Source organism: Cervus elaphus, chromosome 20 (assembly GCF_910594005.1).
Source record: "Cervus elaphus chromosome 20, mCerEla1.1, whole genome shotgun sequence".
In the NCBI taxonomy this organism is placed as follows: domain Eukaryota; kingdom Metazoa; phylum Chordata; class Mammalia; order Artiodactyla; family Cervidae; genus Cervus; species Cervus elaphus.
In genome coordinates, this window is record NC_057834.1 from 129,404,157 (window position 1) to 129,425,382 (window position 21,226).

A 21,226-nucleotide genomic window follows, 5' to 3' on the forward strand; every position below is an offset into this window, starting at 1 on the left:
TGATGGTAGCCAGACTCCTCCCACGGCAGTAAGGAGGGGGAGAAGGGGCAGAGCCCACAGGAAGGGGCCACAGGCTGGACGTGGGGTGAAAGGGGCAGGGAGGAGTCCAGGCCGAGTCCAGGGATCCAGACGCCACTCAGCAGCACTGAAAAGCAGGTGTTCAGGAGAAAAGGCAGAAGAGATCAGGTGAGGGCATGTCTAGCTGGGTATCTGCAGAGTATTAGGGGGAGACGGGGGCCTGTGAAGCAGGACTGTGAGGTGCCACCCAAGGTCGTACAGAGTTAATGTCGCCTCTGAGTCTAGAATGCAGCCCTACCCCCATCTCCCACATTCCCAAGCCCTTGCAACTTCTTCCTACCTCTTTAACGGCCTCCACACACTCTTCCCATTCCAGCTGCTCCCCAGCCCTGAATACCCTTCCCTCCTCTGTGCAAATCCCACCCATCCCTCAAGTTCCAGCTGGAGTTACACCACAACCGAGGGTCAGGAGCCAAAATTCAGGGTCAGGGGGGTAGGGGGCTTGAGGTTGAAAGAGAGGCAGTGAGTGTGGCAGGAAGTGCAGAGACCTGACTTAGAGCCCAGCTTTGTGGAGAACTGGCTGTGTGACATGGGGCCGGTCACCCTCCCTCTCTGGGCCCTAGTTTCTAACATTTCAGAGGACAATAAGGAAAGGTTCTTGTTCTCAGGGAGCTCACAGTCCAGAAAGGGCCATCAGGTAAAAAAATGACCTGTGATTTCAGAGATCCATCAAAGGCCCTGAGTATGCAAATGAGGGGAAAGTTTATGGAGAAAGGTTTACTGGCATTTTCTCTGAGCTCTGCAAAAAGGGTACAATTTCAACAAGCAGAGATGGAGGCAGAGGAGGGAGGAGGGCCCTCCAGGCAGAGAGGACGGCCCGAGCCAAGGCTGGGAGGCAGAAAGTTCAGGGTGTGTTCAAGGAAGAATGAGTGTCCAGATTCCGGTTCCTTCTGAGTCAACAGCTCCGGCGCTTTTTGTAAGCGGGCAGCCCAAGCCGGGCATCCTCCAGTAAACACCTGTTTGCACAATCGAGGTCACACATGGGGGTGTGTTTGCACAATGACCTGTTTGCACAATCTTAGCCGGCTGCCGTCTTCCAGACAAACCAGCCCCTGGCGGACAAGCAGAGCCTCTGTTTTCCGGACCCTCACCCGGACTGGCCCATCTGACCCCTGCCCAGGCCCCTCAAGAACAGGGGGCCCCTGGACCCGCCCCACAGCCCCACACCTCACAGGCCATGAAACAGAAACCACCCAGCCCTCAGCAGGGCTGCGGAGGATGGGGTTCCCCACCCGCCCTTAGCAAGGTTCCCTGACTGGGGTTTCCAGCCCACAGAGGCCACCCGGTCTGATGGAAGAGGGGGCGGGGCAGGACAGATGGAGGAGGAAGTGTCCTCAAAACGACACGAGGTGTGAGGGAGGGGTGAGCCCACATCTGTCCCCTGCTTTCCAGCTCCTCGGAGTAAACATCTGTTGAGCATTTACTATGAGCCTCACACACATTAGTTCCCTGATTTCGCTCAAAGATCCCCTGTGGTAAATACTAACCTCATCCCCATTTTAAAGATGATGAAACCGAGGCTCAGAGAGGTCAAACAACTTGCCCAGGGTCACACAGCCTTAAGAGGGACATCTAAGCAGTCTGAGCCTCAGCCCCTGCTCTTAACCTCTCTATATGCTAGTGCTTCTTCCCTAGGGAGAGTTCTTCCCTAAGTCCAGTTTTCACTCCAGTGGCTGCAGCCCCACTGCCTGGTACAGGCTCTCAGTGGAGAACGGAGCATAGGCGTGATCGGTCAAACCTTGCTCTGACATGCTGAACGCCACGGGAGAAATTTTCCTGAACACCTACTACGTGATGGTTACCCTACTACATGACTGTGCGAGGCTCTGTACCTCCCATAGCTCATTTAATCCTCACAACACCCCCTGGGAAGAGTTATTATCCCTGTGGCAGATAAGGAAACTGAGGCTTGGAGAGGTAAACAGCTTCACCAGGAGTCCGCAGCCCAGTAGACCTGCTGAGAATTCTCTGTGTGCCTGGGGCTGAGGCTGGAGGCAGAGAGGAGAAGTGGTTTCTGCCCTCAAGGAGTGCACAGTCGAGGAGGAGGCAGGCTGCCAGCAGCCACTGCCGCATTATAAGATCACCAAGGGGTGGGGTGCACCCAACCCAGCCTGGAGCAATGCTCGGGGCAGACAAGACTCAGGCAGCCAGAAGTGACAGGATATCGGGCCGGCAGGGAGGCGGCAGGGTCCCAAAGTGAAGGCTGGAGAGACGCGACAAAGATAGGGAGAGGAGATGGATTTCACAGCTCTTAACGAGCCTGAGAGCTCCATCAAGGCACCATCACGCCCCTGCGCCTGCTCGAGGAACACGCTTTTTGAATGATGAACAAAGAGCCCACTGTCCTTCATTAGGAACTAACTGGAGGTGAGGGTGTGGGGGAGGGGTGTGAAGAATGACTCCCGGGTCCCTGGGTTGGGGGATTTGGGGTGGTGTCATTTAACAAGATGAGGTATGCAGGGATTGGGAACAGGTTTGGTGAAGTGGAGGGAAGGTGCATCCACTCAATCATTCATTCAACAAACCTGTATTGAGGGCTCATCACGTGAAAGATGGATTGAAGACCCTGGAGATATGTTTTTAAGCAACACAGACTAAAACTCTTGCTCTCATGGAACTTCCATTCTAGGGGATAGGGACAGCCAGTGTCAGACGGTGAAGAGGTAATATTAAAGGGGAAAGAGAGCTAGGGAGTGAGGGGTGGTTGCAATTTTTAAAGGGTGGTCAGCAAGGGCCTCAATGAGAAAGTGACATTTGAGCAGTCACTCTGTGCTCAAATGGAGGGGAGGGAGTGACCCATTTAGTTATCTGGGGGAAATTAGTCCAGGCAGAGGAAACAGCAAGTACAAAGGCCCTGAGGCAGGAGGGAGCCTAAAAAGTACAACAGAATGGCTGGAACAGAGCAGCAAGTGGGAGAATAATCACAGGAGAAGGGCCAGAGGGAACCCCTGGTTGAAAAGGGCTTTGTGGGTCGTTGAAAAGGCTTTGACTTTGAGTGAGATGAGAGCCCTGGGAGTTGGCGCAGAGGATGACATGAATTGACTTCTGTTTGATCAGCATCACACCGGCTGCTGAAGGAACAATAGATGGGTGGGGGTACAGGTCAGGACAAGGATGAATGGAAGGAGGAGGGGAAGGGGGGACCATTGCAGTGATCCAGGTAAGAGAAAGGATGGCTTAGAGCTGGCTGCTATTGGTTTAAGTGATATTTATATTTTCCAACTTTTCATCAGGAAAATATCCAAACATATGGCCAAATTGAACTTTACAGTGAATACCTATCTACTCAGGATTCTGGTTCTAATACTTTGAGAGAAGAGTCGATGGGATTTGCTAAGCATGTGGATCCTATGGGGCGCTTCAGAGAGGTAGCTGCCGACAGTTGGATATTTTGAACTGGAACCAGAACCGGAGCCCAAGTCTGCCCCCTCGCAACAGACTCAGAAGCTCACTTTTCCTAAAACGTGTCATATGCTGTGGACACTCCATTAGTGTGTTAGTACCTAATCTTTATTGAGTCATAAATCCAAGAAACTGTGAACAGTCTGAACCCTCTTCAGAAAAATGCACAGAAAATTATTCGTAAACAGCTGCAGGGTATTCATGGATACAGACCATGAAAGACATAAAATGTAGTCTGTTTCACTCAATGAAAAAACATTCAGTTTGGCAGAATCACTGTGAGTGAACAGTGATTATTAATGTCTCGTGAGCCTATGAAGACCGGAGCCTCATGAGTGGCCCCTGCCTTGTCCCCAGAGTCTGTATTTTCCCCCAGAGTCTGTATTTCTCTGTCTGCAAGGCCTTCGGGCAGCAGCGGGGAACATGCAGAGGGAGCGGGGAGGAAGGTACTGTGTTCCAGAATTCCCTGTAACCTTGGAGGCCGCCCCCTGAATATTGGGAGGATCAGGGCCCCAAAGTCAGTGCCAAAAAGAGGCTTAGGGCCGAGCGAGCCTTCGAGCCAGGGTCTATCTCCAAGTGATGCTCCCCCAGGGTGGGGGGAGGGGCACGGGAATGGCACCCAGGCGGGTTGGAGCCCGGGGCCTGCCAGCCTCAAAGCTTTGAGTCAGGAAATCCGGAGGCAGAGGTGGGGGACAACATTGCCACATCCCTCAGTCCCTTTAAGACCCCCGAGGCAGGAAGGCTGCCCAAGCCTCGCAGGCTTCCCTCCCAGGCTCCTTCCTGGGAGGAAGGGGGTGCCCTTGCCCGCGTCCACAATGCAAGGGAGGGAAGGAGCTGGGCAGGTGTTGCAATCGGCAGCCCCTGCGCCTGTCAGAGACGGAGCCATTAACGACAGGGTTGGGGACAGAAGCCCGGCTGCGGCTGTTTTCAGGAACTTGCCTTGAAGAGGAGAGCAGAGACGGGGAGGCCGGGCGCCCGGCCGGCCGCAGGCTCCAGGGTGAGTAGGGGAGCCCCTGGGAGGACTGGGCCTGGGCATGATGGGGCCCTGGAGTCTCAGGTCCACTCCCTCCGCTCTGCCAAGGGCACACGCCCCTTGGTGACCTTGGACCAGCACTCCAGCCTTAAGAATTTACCCCTGGGAACCAGGAGCCCTCAACACTGAGTCTCTTTTCCAAAGGTGCCCATACTTTTTTGGGGGGTGGGTGCTGCATTTGGGAAGTCACAGACAGATAAATAACTCTCTGGGACACTGAGCTGGGCTCAAGAAAGGGCTGGATTCAGGGAAGGTTATACTCATTATTTGCCTCCAAGTCTCTCTCACAACCTATGCCTTAACTGCTTCCAGTCTCCAGGTAAATTCCACTCCATGTAAATTTCTCTCTTTCCTCCTCAGCCCCTCTCTGGCTTGCCTTGGCTCTGAGCTCCTCTCTGTCTGTCTCAGAGTCTCTCTGTGCCTCTTTTTGTCTCTCAAGGGTCCCTTTGTCTCTTGAGTCTTAAACTCTCTTGAGTATCTCTTTTCTTCTCAGCCTCCGAGTGCCTCCGTCCTGAGTATCACCATCCCTTGTCTCAGGCTCCTTTCTCTCTCCCGCCTCAGTCTTTCTCTCTGTGATCTCTCTCCAGCATTTTGGCTTGTGTATCCCACTTTCCTACTTTTTCCACCCATCTTTCTCTGTCTGAACCACATCTAGGAAGTCCTCTCCCTTTGCTTTGTCCCAGCCCCCTCCTCTCCCCAACCCTCTTCCCAAGGAAAGAATCTTCACGTGAAGGGGAGTAGAAAGAACAGGGGAGACAGAGGCGTGAACTGGAGAAGGGGGAAGAGGGAAGGCTGAGTGTGATGGGATGGAAAGGAGAGGAAAACAGAAAGGTGGTGGGGGGCAGGGGTTGGTAATGCAGTGACCCGAGGGGACAACACAGCGTGCTGGGACTCCAGAGTCCAGACAGTGAGATGGGGTGGCTGGAAGCAAAGGGGGAGACTGGGGGGCCAAGGAACAGGGAACCCAGAACGGGGCTTTGAAACATGAAATGTGACACAGACGAAAGCAAGGTGGCAATCCTAGGAGGCAGAGACCACATAGTAGGTAAGCAGGGGAGAGAGGTACTAAAGCATGCTGAGTCCATGAGGTGGTGTCCGCTTCACGGTGCATGAAAATAACATGCTTATGGACAGCTTCCTCTATGCAAGCTCCACGCTAAGTGCCTTTATCACAGACCATCTCATTTCATCCTCACCCCGACCCGGAGATGCAGGAGCTATTGTTATCCTTCCTTCACAGATGGGGTAACTGAGGCTCAGAAAGGTGGAATAATCTGCCCAAGGTCGCCAAGCTGGTAAGTGGTGGACCTGGGGTTCAGACCAGGTGGTCTGACTCAAAGCTGGGCCCCCAGAAAGTGACGCCATGCTCCACCTGGTCCCAGATCCCTCTCGGCTGGGGTGGGGAACCTCCAAGGCTGCCATGGGTGACCAGGGACTGATGCCAAATGTGCCAACCCCTGGCGACCCAAGGAGAAGATGCCTGGGCCCTTGGGATTTGGGGTTGGGTTGCCCACTGGGAGCCAGTGGAGAGGGATGAAGTGGTACCTCACTGGGCAGTAGGGCTGGGATATGATCAAAAATACATAGGGACGGGCACCAGTGTCCCAAAATCTGAGCCAAGGAGGCTAAATCTTCCCCAACAAGTGTGTGTTAGTGGATAGTCAAACTGGATGCCGTAGGAACAAGGTTGCCAACCACTAATTGGTAGACTGGGGTCCTCTGAACAATTGTGCGGGTTTCTCACTGTGCAAAGCTGCCCAGAAAGTAGAGGCTGAAATCCAGCCTGCTCTGTAGTTGCCAGGTCCTTGTGTGGAGCTGCATTTGTCCAGAGGAAGGGGTGCTTTTTTCCTGATTTGCAAAAAGATGACATAGGGGCTAGCATTCACCTGGTATCCTGATACTGCAACATATAAGGACTCCTGCAGGCAGAAATAGCTTTGGGTATCTGCAGTTCTTATTCACGCCTCTGTCTTGGAGGGAAAGAAGTTTAATTTTTTCTGAGCACAGGGGATCGGTTGGGACACAACATACATGTATGTGTTCACGTATGTACATGCAAAAGCTTGTCAGTGATTCCCACTGATCTGCCATCCAGAGCATCAGTTAGTGCTGGAGGACCAGGTGTCTGGCCCCAAGACCCCAGGGGGAGCAGAGTGGAAAGGCTGGAAGCCACCCCAGCAATAGAAACCTTTGCTTACTTCCTGAGACTAATGAACTAATGCTCCCTCCATCTGGGCACTGTCGCCATGACCACAGGATATGTGGTCCCAGAAGGCCTCTAGAGGTCTGTGCCCAGAATTGGGATATCCTCTCAACCCACCCTTTCCTTTAGGCATTGCTGTGGAAGCCAGCTTTTCAAGGTGTAACCTGTCCTCAGCTGTTCCGTGGAGCTGTCCCTTTCTGCCAGGCAGTGAGTATCTCTGACTCTTTGAGCATGGCTCACCTTGGAGGACCTACCCGGTACTCAGACATGTGCAATGTGATATGTGCCAGGGAGTTAATACCCCAAGGGACAGCCCTTGACCAACAGGGGGCAGGAACTGGCGGACAATGTTCCCATCCTCTCTGCCAGCCAAGTTCTGAGGCAAGTTCAACGTGGCTCCTTGCAAGATTCCAGCAGGATCGAGCCCCAGCTGTCCCCAGTTTGATGACTCACCCTTGTGTTGGCTTTCCTTCTTACCCATTTCATTCTCCCCACTCCCTTACTCTGTTCCTGGAGTCTTCCCCAATAAACTACCTGCAGGCAAGCCTTCATCTCAGGCTCTGCTTTCAGCAGGTTGGGGTCAGGGAGACCAGCTAAAACAGAAGGGAATGGGAAGAATGTTGTTCCCTGTGGCTCCCTTCTCTCCTCTCTCCTTAAAGGCACGTATAATAATAACAGTCATTTAAGAGTCATTTCCTATGTGCCAGGCAGTGTGCGATGCCCCTGACTTGCATCATTTTGGGTCTTCCTCCCCAAACCCTATGCAGTATAGGTTTTTGTTACCTTCATTTTGCAGAGCAACCAGGCTCAGAGAGGTCAAGTAACCTGGCTGAAGCCACACTGTAGTAGAGCAAGGACTAAGCTCAGCTCTGACTCCAAAGCCCATGACCTTCACCACCCCCTCTGCCTCCAGGTGAGGACCAAGCTGGCACGATGGTGGGGCTGGGAGCCTGGAGCCTGGTGGGAGCTGCTCTGATCATCCTGCTGCTCCCCAGAAGTGAGTGTGGTCAGGGGTGAGGGTGCCATGGGGTGGAGGGATCACTGGGAGAGATGCTGGGGGTGGAGGAGGGAGTCATTTCCCTGAACTGTCACAGTGCTCCTGGGGTTCCCAGAGAATCCCCAAAGAATCCACAGATGCGGGGCAGCTGGGCTCCCATGCACAGACCTCTGTAGGCAAACCACCACCTCTGGGGAAAGGTGAGGGGACCTGGGCTAGCCGGCCCGGGGAAGGTGCAAGAGACCCAGGTCTTATCCGCAAATCTCTACCAGGTTGTCAGAAGAAACCTCTGAGTCCTGTGCAGGCTTCATGGGCAGTAGAGGGATCAGGGCAGAAGCCGTGAGAAGGCAGCTTTAATCCTGAAGCAAAGAATCTCCAGGACTTCCCTGGGTTCCCTGGCGGAGTCCCCAGAGGTTAGGACTCCGTACTTGCACTGCAGGGGGCACAGGTTCAATTCCTGGTCATGGAACTAAGATCATACGTGCCACGTGGTGCAGACAAAAAAATAATAATAATTTTTTTTTTTAAATGAATCCCAGGCAGAGCTCTCCGTACTATGGAGACTATCTTAAGAGGTGCGGAGCCTCCCATCTCTGGGAGTATGCAAGCCCAGGCACAGCAGGGGTCAGCAAACTTTGATGTAATTTTCAGCTTTGCAGGCCACATACAGTCTCTGTGGCATGTTTTTGCTTATTTGTTGTTTGGTTTGGTTTTTCACCCTCTAGAAATATAAAAAGTGTTCTCAGCTGGTAGGCCATACAAAAACAGATCATCCTAGCCCTGTGGGAGAGGACTTGGTGGAGTTTTGAAGTAAACAGTTGGCAAGAGTCCTTCTGGTCTGAAATTCTGAGTCTGTGATGCGATAGGAGCCCTATAAACTTGCTCTGTGACCAAGAACAAATTGCTCCTCCTCTTGGGGCCTCAGCATCCCCATCAGCAAAATGGGCTGCAGAACAGCTGGGAGAGGAGAGAGGCATTGTGGGCAAGGTCCAGTGCTTGTTCATTTATTCCAGACACATTCACCAAGGGCCTGCTCAGTGCTAGGCTCTGGGAATGCAGCAGTGAGCAAAACAGCCAGGGGTCCTGGCCTCGCAGAACCTATGGTCTAGCTGGGGGCACAGAGTAGCAAATCATTACATGACTCTATAATTACGAAGGATAATATGAGCTTTGGGAAAGTTCAGGGGGCCTGGCATGGTCTGATTGGTCAGATTGGTCTCACTGGTCTGGTTCCTCGCAAGATGCCTGAATGTCAACCAGGTGAAAGAGGGGTGGCAGAAAGGAAAAGGCGCACCTCCAAAAGGACCAACAGGTACGAAGATCAGGAGACTGGAGGGAGCGTGGCATTTTCAGAAAATAGCATGTAGGCTGGAGGGACTGGAGCTGAGAGGCAATGGTCTGGGCTGGAACCGGGAGGGTTAGGCAGGGGCCAGGCCACGAGGGTCGTGAGAAGGATCTGGGTCTAGGGCTGTGAGAAGGATCTGAGTCTTTAACCTAATCATAGCAGCAAATACTTACATGCCAGGCACTGTTCTGAGTGCCTTACGCATATTCTCACATCTAATCCTCCCAACGTCACTAAGTTAAGGGCTTTTTTATCTTCATGTCACAGATGAGAAAACCAGGGCACAGAAAGTCTGGGTAACATCAAGGTCACAAAATTACTAAGCAATAGAACCAGGCTCTAAACCTAGGCAGTCTAGTTCCAACATCCACACTCTTATCCATCACAGCATACTGCTTTTCAGAGGAATAACATGCCATTGAAGTGCTGTGGTCAAGATGGAGTAACAATCAGATATGAATTCTGGAAAGATTGCTGTGGCTGCGGGCTTCTTATCATTCTAACCATTGTTTCACCATTGTTGGGGCGGGGCCTGGTCTCCATCTGGTGGCGTGCTGGTGTTGGCTTGCAAGCACTGATTGTGTACCTCTCTTCCCAAGTTCACATTCAGTGATGTCAGCCTGGTAGCTTGAAATCAGTCACGGTGGGAATATTTACACCAGGGAAAGCAGCCCAGGCTACAAGCCAGGACCCATTTCTCTCTGTATAGCAGGTTGATAAACATTTACCCCCACACCACTATCTCCATCTCAACCCAAGAGCCTCTCCCAATCTCTGCACATATCCTTGCCATTCCAGCACCTGCCCTCTCTGAATCTTGGAGGGTAAAGCAAGAAGGTAAAGGCACTGAGTCTAGGAGTACTGAGTCTAGGAGCCCCGCTCTGCCAGACAGAGGAGTCACTTCCGGCCCATGCTCTTCCACCCCAGGCCTGGAGCAGTGTGGGCATATCCTCCTCTCAGCCCCCATCGTCCGCCTGGGAGATCAAGTCATGGCCTCCTGCATCATCAACCAGAACTGCAGCCACCTGGTCACCGAATGGCGGATTGTATGGAAACTGGAACCAGAGCTTCACCCCAGGCAGAGGCAGCAGCACCTGCCGAACGGGACCCTGCAGTCCACCATCACCTTGCCCCACCTCAACCTCTCTCGGGTTCTTCTCTCCTGCTGCCTACACTGGGGCAACAGCCTGCAGATCCTGGACCAGGCTGAGCTGCAGGCGGGCTGTGAGTCCCTGCGGCCATCCCCTCACTCCGCCTCCAATGCCCTCCTGCCAATACTAATAAGAGCTATTCTTTCTTGAGCTCTTGCTCAATAAGTACTTTATAAGCATGATATCACATCTTCCTTATGAGTGGGTAGTACTATGTAGCCCCATTTCACAGATGAAGAAACTGAGGCTCAGGGAGGGTAAGTGGCATGCTGTGTGTGTGTTAGTTGCTCAGTTGTGTCCAACTCTTTGCGCCCCTATGAACTGTAGTCTGCTCTGTCCATGGAATTTTCCAGGCAAGAATACTGGAGTGGGTAGCCATTTCCTTCTCCAGGGGATCTTCCTGACCCAGAGAGCAAACCCATGTCTCTTATGTCTCCTGCATTGGCAGGTGGGTTCCTTACCATTAGCAAAGTGGCATGCTAGAGGTCACAAATTAATAAGGATGGAATCAAGATTTTTATCAAGCAGTGTGGCTCGAAAACCAGTCTAGTAACCACTACTCCATATGGCTGCCGGGTGAGCCCAACTCCCCAGCCGCAGGAAGGTGTCTCCAGGGAGGACATTCTCAATGAGGTGGGCATGCTACCACATTCTATCCCAACCCCAGTCTCAGCCTTCTGCTCAAACTGAGAAGGATGGATTTGTGCCAAGCCAATTCATAATGAAAAACAGAGACCAAGTTTCTTGTTTAAGAATCAATAATAGTGAAAGTTAAGATTTACAGAGCACTCATATATGCCAGGCACTGCTCTGAGCACTGTATACCTAGTAAGCCACTCAGCTCTCATAATAACCCTAGGTGGTAGGTATATTACCATTACCCCCATTTTACAGATGAGGAAACTGAGGCACGGAGCCATTAGGTGACCTCAAGATCACACTGCTAATGAGTGGCAGAACCAGGATGGAAACCCAGACAGTACACTGTTACTGTCAAAAAGGCTGAAGTTGAGAGGGTTGGAGGCTCTGTTTACTTGACCCTGTACATGTGGATAACTTAGCTTACCCCAGGGCTGCCCTTCTGGGGCACCCTGCATGGAGACAAAGGCGTGACCCAGGGCAAGGAAATGCCCAACTGGTCCCAGTGGGAGCTTTCTGAGTGGTCTTACCTGAAGCCCTCACTCTCTCCGCCCTACCCACAGACCCTCCCATTGCACCCCACAACCTATCCTGCATCATGAACCTCACAATCAACAGCCTCATCTGCCAGTGGGAGCCAGGCCCTGACACCCACCTGTCCACCAGCTTCACCCTGAAGAGCTTCAAGTGAGTAAGGGTCCCTATGCCAGTCCCATTACTTTGGGTCCTAGGACAGAGCTTGGTTAGGACTGTTGGGGTGGACAGCCAAGGCAGCGATGGGGAGGAGAAGGGAGCCTGGCTTTCTGCCCCCACTTTACATCCAAGCCTGGCCCATTGGCAGGAGCCAGGACCAATGCCAGACGCAGAAGGATTCCATCCCTGACTGCGTGCCTGAGGACGGGCAGAGGCACTGCTCCATCCCCCGCAGACACCTGCAGCTGTACCAGGACATGAGCATCTGGGTGCAGGCCAGGAACGCACTGGGGACCAGCATTTCCCCGAAGCTCTGCCTTGCTCCCATGGACGTTGGTGGGTGACGCTGGGTGTGGGGGAGGAAAGAGGTCCCCACCATGAGCAGACTCAGAGAGGCACAGGCAGGGAGACACAGACCCAGAGACGGACAAAAAGATGCTGAAAGACCTGCAGGAAGAGAAGGGAGAAAAACAAAGTGGGATTCAACTGAAGACAGCTATGGAGACAGAGTACAGGGATGTGGAAGAAACACAGGCAAGGAGACACACTCATTCATTCTTTCAGCAAATTTCTTGAAGCACCCACTCTGCGCTAGGCACTGTTCTAGGGGCTGGGAATACAGCAGTAAACAAAACAGCAAGAATCTTGCCCCCGAAATTTTGCTCACTTACATTCTGGTGGGCAAAGAATAATAAAATGTCAGGTAACGGTATGTGTGATGAAGAAATTAAGCAGGGGATGGGGTAGGGACAGCTGGGGAGAAGGCAGGCAGGGAAAGCCTCACTGAGAAAATGACATTTAAGAAGATCCTTGGAGGAAATGAGGGAGCAAGACACTGTATATTCAGAAGGTAAGTGCTCCAGACTGAGGGAACAACCAGTGCAAAGGCCCTGGGACAAGAGTATGAAACAGAGAGAGAAACAGACTCCTAGACAGAGACAGACCTGCAGAAACAGGATGACACAGATGAAGAGACACAGAGAGAGACGGGAAGATATAGAGATCCCACAAATGGAGACCCAGAGAAGAAAGGGACCCACAGAAAGGGAGACAAGCAGAAGCCAAGGCAGAGCCCTGTAGGATGAAGCAGAGAAAGTGTGCGATAACCCCTCTCCTTGCAGTGAAACTGGAGCCCCCCACACTGTGGGCCCTGGAGCCCAGCCCTGGGGTGGCCCCGCCCCAGCCAGGCTGCCTGAGGCTGCGCTGGGAGACCTGGAAGCCAAGCCTGTACATAGAACAGAAGTGTGAGCTGCGCCACCAGCCTCGGCTTGGAGAAGCCAGATGGGACCTGGTGAGGCAGAGGGCAACCTGAGGAGCCTGGGGTGGGGGTGGCTGAGGGGAGGGTAAGCTGAGCTGGCCCCGAAGGGCATAGAGATTCAGGCTCAGAGCCATGCCTGTCTTCCACCAGGTGAGCGCCCTGCCTGCCAGGACCCCTGAGTATGAGCTCTGTGGGCTCCTCCCATCCACAGCCTACACCCTGCAAATGCGCTGCACCCGCTGGCCCCTGCCCGGCCACTGGAGCGAATGGAGCCCCAGCCTGGAGCTGATCACCGCACAACGGGGTGAGCAGGTGGTGAGGGGCTGGGAGCAGCCATCAGGACCCAGGCTGGCCTCCGGGGCCCTCCCTGACCCTCCCCTCCTGCTCCCTCCTCAGCCCCCATCATCAGACTGGACACGTGGTGGCGGCAAAGGCAGCTGGACCCCCAGACAGTGGCCGTGCAGCTGTTCTGGAAGGTAACCCCCTCTGAAGGCCATCCCTCCACCTCCTCAGACTCAAACAGACCCCTGCAAGCTGGGGCTCTGGACTCCAGCAGGGCTGGCAGGCTTGGATGCATCTGTACGTGAGCCGCACACACTTTGCTGGGGAGCGCACTGGGAAGCTGGGCAGTGCCCTTCTGCAGAGACTGCGATGCAGGACTCACCTTGCTAGGGGCCTGCTGCTCACACTGAGTTACTTTATCCTCTCCTGCCTTCTAGGACCTGGCACGGGGGGAAGGAGGGAGGGAGAGAGGAGGACTGACTCCCAGTCTGGGCGGCTCAGTTCCGGGGACACGGGCACTCCATCTAGAAGCTCTCCCCAACTCAAGATGAGCCGGGCATCCCCTTATCTTTTTCCTCCTGTGCCCACTAACAGCCAATAGCCCTGGAAGAAGACAGCGGGCAGATCCAAGGTTACCTGGTTTCCCGGAGACCCTCAGACCAGGCTGGGGCAGAGCCAACCCTCTGTGACACCACAGAGCTGAACTGTACCTTCCAGCTGCCTCCAGAAGCCCGGGAGGTGCTCCTTCAGGCCTATAACACGGCTGGCTCCTCTCACCCCACCCCTGTGGTCTTCTTGGAAAGCAGAGGTAAAGAGGGCCCATAGCTACTACAGTATGGTGGTTAAGCATGTAAATTCAGAGGCTAGGCTGCCTGGGTTCAAATCTAATCCTGTTACTTCTTAGCAATGAGATCTGGGCAAGTTACTTACCCTCCCTGGCCTCGTTTACTCATCTAGCAAATGGGAATGGTACAGTGTCTAACTCAAAGTATTGCTGTGAAGATTACATGAGTTTAGACATGTGCCTACACAAAGTAACTGTTCCATACGTGTTAGCGACTATTATTATCATTAGCCAGAACCATGTTAAGCTGGTGGCAGTGCCTAAACACGCACACACACAAACAGAGTCTATTCTGCCAAGGAAATGGGAGACAAAGTTCTAAAGTTTTCCAGCTGAAACACAGTCCCTGGGACCTCCCTGGCAGACCAGTGGCTAAGACTCCACACTCCCAATGCAGGGGGCCCAGCTTTGATCCCTGGTCAGGGAACTAGATCCCACATGCCAGAACTAAAGATCCTGCAAGCTGCAGCAAAGATCAAAGAGCCCCTATGCTTTAACTATGACCTGCTGCTGCTGCTGCTGCTAAGTCGCTTCAGTCGTGTCCGACTCTGTGCGACCCCATAGACAGCAGCCCACGAGGCTCCCCCGTCCCTGGGATCCTCCAGGCAAGAACACTGGAGTGGGTTGCCATTTCCTTCTCCAATGCATGAAAGTGAAAAGTGAAAGTGAAGTCGCTCAGTCGTACCTGACTCTTCGAGACCCCATGGACTGCAGCCCACCAGGCTCCTCCGTCCATGGGATTTTCCAGGCAAGAGTACTGGAGTGGGGTGCCAATTGCCTTCTCCTAACTATGACCTAGCACAGCCAAATAAATAAATATTAAAAAAAAAATAGTCCCTGAGTTAACTGTTCATTCTCAGGGGATCGGTCACTATAAACCCCAGGTGCCCCTGAACATGGGTCTTCATGAAGTGAGATTCACAATAACAATAGCTAGTATTCCCATTTCCCAGCTATGTGACCCTAGACCAGTCACTTAACCTCTCTGTCTCCATTTTCTTTTTTTTTTTAATTTTTATTATTTTTTGGCTATGGTAGGTCTTTGTTGCTATATGCAGGCTTTCCCTAGTTGCGGCGAGCTAGGGCTACTCTTTGTTGCAGTGCACAGGCTTCTCATTGCGGTGGTTTCTCTTGTTGCAGAGCATGGGCTCTAGAGCACAGGCTTAGTAGTTATGGCACATGGACTTAGCTGATCTGAAGTATGAGGGATCTTCCTGGACCAGGGATCGAACGAGCATCCCTTGCATAGCAAGGCAGATTCTTAACCACTGGACCTACAAGGAAGCCCTGTCTCCATTTTCTTATTGCTAAGACGGGGACAGTAGTAGTGCCCTCAATGGGACTGTTCAGTTCAGTTCAGTTCAGTCACTCAGTCGTGTCCGACTGTTTGTGACCCCATGAACCGCAGCACGCCAGGCCTCCCTGTCCATCACCAACTCCCGGAGTCCACCCAAACCCATGTCCATCGAGTCGGTGATGCCATCCAACCATCTTACCCTCTCTCGTCCCCTTCTCCTCCTGCCCTCAATCTTTCCCAGCATCAGGGTCTTTCCCAATGAGTCAGCTCTTCGCATCAGGTGGCCAAACTATTGGAGTTTCAGCTTCAGCATCAGTCCTTCCAATGAACACCCAGGACTGATCTTCTTTAGGATGGACTGGTTGGATCTCCTTACAGTCCAAGGGACTCTCAAGAGTCTTCTCCAACACCACAGTTCAAAAACATCAATTCTTCGGTGCTCAGCTTTCTTTATAGTCCAACTCTCACATCCATACATGACCACTGGAAAAACCACAGCCTTGACTAGACAGACTTTTGTTGAACTGTTAGCAGACTCAATGAATTAATACACACAGAGACCCACACAGGGTGAGCTCTCATCATCACCAAGCACTAACACCACAGAGGGCCTATTTCATGTACTGTCTCACTTAATCTGCACCACAACCCTCCACGGCAGCAACTTCATTATCATCATTTCCACCTTGCAGATGAGGAATCTGAGGCCCAGATGTTGACTTACCCAAGGTCACCCAGCTTGTAAGTTACAAAGGCCAGATTTGAACCCAGGTTTCTAGCTCTAGGGCCTTTCTTTTCATCTTCATATCATCGTCTCGTACTCTATCTCCAGGCCCACCCCTGGGCAGACTGCATGCCACTGCTCGAGACCCTCACAGCCTCTGGGTGGGCTGGGAGCCCCCCATTCCTCCACCTCAGGGCTATGTGATTGAGTGGGGCCTCAGTCCCCCCAGCCCCAACAGCAGTCCTATGACCTGGAGGATGGAGCATAACGGAAGCATTGCAGGGACCTTGCTGCAGGGTAAGACAGGCCTGGGGGCTGGGCAGGTGGGCAGGGCCGGGGAGCAGGGGGAGCATTTTATCTGCCTGAACCATCCTAAAGATGTATATTGCCAGGTCTTTCCTGTTCCTGCACCATTCTCATCTCATGTCCTCCGAATCTGGAAGTTCTTCCTATAGTCTAACTGGAGCCTCTCTTTCTAGCCCTGACTCTGCCACCGTTCCAGCTCTCTCTCCCCCACGTGTTGCCCCTTACCCCCACCAAATGATCTGAAGAAGAGACTGCAGAGGCCAGCCCTGAAGAACGAGGCTCAGGTTACCCCTGAAATCTAAGGTTAGCTCCCAGCCATCATCAGAGGCTGGCCCCTAACCAGAGCGCCCACCCCATTTTCTCTCTACAGAGAACATCAGGCCCTTTCAGCTCTACGAGATCACTGTGACCCCCCTGTACCAGGACACCAAGGGACCCTCCCAGCACGTCTATGCCTACTCCCAAGAGATGGGTTCGTTAGCCACCAAGTCTTTTTTTCAGAATCCCCTCCTCTCTCTCAAGGCCTGTCTGGGCCCCCCAAAATCTGGAATTAGGAGAAAACTTTTTCTTTCCCTCCTACCTCTGGCCCAGAAAATGGTCTCCCTCAATCCTAAGATTACCCCTGGCTTACACTAGACCCCTGCAGCTGGAAAGAACTCAGGTGATGGGGTAATGGAAACTGGGAAGTAAGCTCAGCAGAATTCAGGGAGCAAGTTTGGCAAAAACTGGTCAGGTATCACATGAGTGGCAGAAATCAAATAGTGAACCAGACAAAACCAGGCCTGGCAGAAATCAAGAAGCAAGGCTTTAGAGTCAAAGAAAAGCAGGTTCAAATCCCAGCTCAGCCACTTATTAGCAGTCACTGGGATTCAGTGAAAGTTCCTAGGAAAACGCGGCTTGGATATGAGTCCCCCTGCACTTTCTTATACCACCCACCCCCCATCCCAGTTCTTGGGTCTGGGGAACCACAAGAAGTCCAACTGGGCTCCCTCATCCCCACACCACTCCCCATCAGCCCCTGTATCTCTCTCTTCTGCAGCCCCCTCCCATGGCCCAGAGTTGCATCTCAGGCACATTGGCAAGACATGGGCCCAGCTGGAGTGGGTGCCCGAGGCCCCTGAGCTGGGAAAGAGCCCCTTTACCCACTACACCATCTTCTGGACCAACACTCAGGACCAGTCCTTCTGTGAGTCTATCCTCAGCGACCCGCAGCCCCAGAAGGCCTGGGAGGGGGTGCTGAGCGGCCTTGGGGAGGTTCAGCAGCCAGGCCTAGGCTCACGATTCTCCTCTACTCCCAGCCACTGTCCTGAATGCCTCCACCCATAGCTTTGTCCTCCGTGGCCTGGAGCCTTCCAGCTTGTACCAAGTCCACCTCATGGCCGCCAGCCAGGCGGGGGCCACCAACAGTACAATCCTCACCCTGATGACCTTGGCTCTAGGTAAGGGGAGAATGGGGTCTGCCAGACAAGGCTGTTGGGAGAGGGCCTAACCCAGACGACTGCCATTGTGAAACTGGATAAGCCTTGCCTGGATCCTCTGATCTGAGGGGGGAGACCCAGCACTATCCTTGGAACCCAGTCTGAGGGAGGAGGCCCAGCCCTGCCCTTGGAGCCCAGTCTGAGGGAGGAGGCTCAGTCTCACATGCATGCCCTCTTACCTCTCCTGGCTTTCCCCTCACCGCAGAGGAGTCTGAGCTGCACATCATCCTGGGCCTGTTTGGCCTCCTGGTCTTGCTCATCTGCCTCTGTGGGGCTGCCCAGTTCTGCTGCAGACCCAGGTGAGTCCGTCTGAGAGGCCTGACACCAGTTAACCCTGCCTAAGGAAACTGAAGGTCCAAGTGAGCAAGGCTGGCTCCTCTCAGACTTGCCAGGCCACAGGGTTCAGGTCTGGGAGTCCGGTCCCCCTCCTTCTCCTCTCTGCACAAAGGGGTCATCCCTTCTGCTGCTGGGAGCAGGTGGGAGAAATGCTGGAAGGACGGGAGGGCATGCTGACCCAGCCTTCACCTGCCCTCTTCTCCAGCAGGAAGTATTCCCTCTGGCCAAGTGTCCCAGACCCAGCCCACAGCAGCCTGGGTTCCTGGGTGCCAACCATCGCGGCAGAGGTGAGAACACTGGAGGGAGAGGGAAATGGATTTGAGGGTTAGGCTCCTACCCCAGGCTCAAAGTGAAGGGATACTCCCCCAAGAATGAGTACTCAGGCCTTCCCATCACTTCACCTCTTTATAGAGCAAAGCAGACCTGAGTGTGAATCCCAGCTCCACCCATTTCAAAGCCTCAGTCACCTCACTGTGAAATGGGACAAATCACACACAGAAGCATTGGGGAGAGTCACCAGGCTGTCTGAACAGCACATAGCACGTGTCCGGCACATATGAGATGCTTTGCATCCTCTGAGTAATCATTTGAGTTCCAGCAAGGAACAGCAGGAATGCCCCACCACCACCCCAATTCAGGAAGGGACAGGGGCTGGGACAGACATCTGAAATGAACCAGGCCCTCACCACACGTCTTTATGTCAGGATATCTTCCAGCTGCCCAGCCTTCGGGACCCCGGCATGCCACCCATCACCAAGATCACAGTGCTGGAGGAGGAAGAGAAAAAGCCAGGGCCCTGGGAGTCCAATGACGGCTCAGGGACCGGTAGCCTCTCCACCCTTGTCCAGGCCTATGTGCTCCAGGGGGACCCAAGAGTACCTTCCACTCAGCCTCAGCCCCAGTCTGGCAGCAGCGACCAGGTGCTTTATGTGCAGGTGCTAGGCAGCCCCACAGGCCCAGGGCCTGGGCACTACCTCCGCTGTGACTCAACTCAGCCCCTCTTGGAGGGCCTCACCCCCAGTCCCAAGTCCTACGAGAACCTCTGGTTCCAGACCAGCCCCCTGGGGACCCCAGAGCCCCTAGTCCCACATCCGGAGGACGACAGTATCTTTGAACCTCTGCTTGACTTCCCTCTACTACAAGGACTCCGGGTCAGTGGGGCGGAGGGTCTTGGGGGCTTCTAGGGCTTCCTGGGACTCCCCACCTGGGCCTGCTCTTTGATAAGCCTGGGCTATCCAGAGAAGAGAATGCCAGTAAGCCCATCACTAAAAAACCACTCAGCTCCAGGAAAGGCAGAAAGGCTCCCAGCCTCCCCCTGTCTTTGACCCTTAGCATCCCTCCCCCATCTTCCCAATCTCCATGGGCCGGGTCTCCCACTTCAAAGGCCAGACAAGGCTTGGTCCAGCCTGCTCACTAGCCTTTGTTTCCTATAATTGGTACTTGAATCCTATAATTCCAGTCTCTTAAAGTGGTTTATGGTCTGATTTGGTTTGGCTTGATTTTGAGCAACTCTTGAGTGTGCCTGAATCTCTGTTCTTTTTCTTTTCAGAGCCCGAGCTATTGTGGGGGTGGGGTGCTCCTCAGAACCGTTCATTTATTTATTCTTTCTTTAATTCCTTCATTCAACTAGCCCTCACCTAGCACCTAGGCACTGTGCTGGCAGCAGGGTTCCAAAATGACTAGGCTTAGTCCATCCTCAATGAGTTCCCATTCTAGTGATGGAAACCTGAATAATGACCACCAGGGTACAGTGGCCATGGTTACCAAAGAAGTCACAGATAACTGGGGACTTGGCGAACAGACCTCGGAAACAAGTAACCCCTGTAAAGAAAATATAATTAAAAACAAAATCTCCCACCAGCCTAGAAAACCTGTCCACAAGGGTAGACAAGGAAGAAAAAAAATTTTAATTGGGTGAGAATTAAACCAGAATGTCATGGGCAAGCAGCTCAAGAGTTTGCAAAGACGAAAAAAAGTCTTACACTTTTACACAGTGAAGCGGATACAACTCATTGCATATATTTTCTCAAGATAATCCATAACTAGTTCTCAAGCAAGAGGACTTGACAGCACTATTTGTCACACAGGGTCATCCTAAATTCAGCTGGGAAATGGGGGCGCCACCTGGGTTTGCTAATTGCCTTTATTCAAGGGAAAAATAAATTTCTCATATCTTCATAAGAGGAGGGAGGTTTGCAACTTTGAGCTGGAGACCAGCTCCAGCTCTCCCGCAGAAACTGGGAGACAGGGGTTCTGTCTTTCTTAATGATTACATTTCAAACAGACCACTCTCGGGTCCCTGAGAAAGACATCCCTGAGTGGTAAAACTGGCAAGAGGCCTATTTAGCTTTTAAAAAGATTTACACGCATCTCAAAAGGGCAGAAAAAGAATTCAGTTACATGTATTCTAAAGTAAATGCTTTAAGAAAAGCAAAGAGGAGGAGAGTCGTTCTCTTTTTTGTACTGGGGGAAATTAAGGTATATTTTTCCTACTTTTAATTGGCATTTGTCCATGTCTGCATGCTCAGTGGCTCAGTCATGTCTGACTCTTTGCAACCCCATGGACTATAGCCCACCAGGCTCCTCTGTCCATGGGCTTCTCCAGGCAAGAATACTGGAGAGGGTTGTCATTTCCTCCTCCAGGGGATCTGTCTCCTGCAACTCTGGCACTGGCAGGCAGATTCTTTACCACTTAGCCACCTGTGAGGCTGGCATTTGTCCTTATACCCCTCATTTCACAAATATCAAAACTAATATTTCTTGAATACTTACTATATTCCTGGTGCTTTGTACACAACCGTCTCAGTTAACCCTCTAACAACCTAAAATAAAGATACTGTTTATTACCACCCCCATATCATGGAGTAAGTACACTGGGGCCCAGAAAGGTTGAGTGACTTGCCCACAGTGACACAGCCAGCAAACAGCTGAGCTAGGATTCCAGGTGTCCAAAATCACCGACCTCAGTCACCACGCTGCAATGCTGCCAGAGAAGAGGCTGAAACCCGGCAGTTCTTACAGGGCCCCATCCTGCACTCTCGGGGGAGAGGGGGTGGAAATACTATGTCGGGGGAAGAAGACCACTGACAGGCCCACGGGAAGCCCCCAGGATAACTCGTCAGGAAACTGGAGTGGGATTAAGGGCAGGATGCATGATCAA

The 21,226-nt window shown here is 52.8% G+C and overlaps 1 protein-coding gene across 4 annotated transcripts; it reads left to right on the forward strand.

The window, feature by feature from the left end:
- The first annotated feature begins 2,235 nt into the window (after nt 1-2,235).
- Nucleotides 2,236-19,550, forward strand: CSF3R (colony stimulating factor 3 receptor). Of its 4 annotated transcripts, XM_043876923.1 has the most exons (19): nt 2,236-2,445; nt 4,376-4,477; nt 5,754-5,808; nt 6,846-6,923; nt 7,630-7,713; nt 9,986-10,282; nt 11,412-11,535; nt 11,690-11,877; nt 12,663-12,832; nt 12,950-13,103; nt 13,196-13,275; nt 13,676-13,889; nt 16,055-16,243; nt 16,623-16,724; nt 17,292-17,438; nt 17,551-17,691; nt 17,936-18,029; nt 18,272-18,353; nt 18,771-19,550. In XM_043876923.1, exons 5-19 carry the CDS (start codon nt 7,650-7,652, stop codon nt 19,248-19,250), a joined length of 2,526 nt encoding a protein of 841 aa, XP_043732858.1. In that variant the 5' UTR covers nt 2,236-2,445; nt 4,376-4,477; nt 5,754-5,808; nt 6,846-6,923; nt 7,630-7,649; the 3' UTR covers nt 19,251-19,550. The 4 variants fall into 4 exon arrangements, with proteins under 4 accessions (XP_043732858.1, XP_043732860.1, XP_043732857.1 ...); XM_043876925.1 differs by lacking the exons at nt 2,236-2,445; nt 7,630-7,713 and adding an exon at nt 7,513-7,629 and having other exon boundaries at nt 4,221-4,477; XM_043876922.1 differs by lacking the exon at nt 2,236-2,445 and having other exon boundaries at nt 4,221-4,477.
- Nucleotides 19,551-21,226: the final 1,676 nt, after the last annotated feature.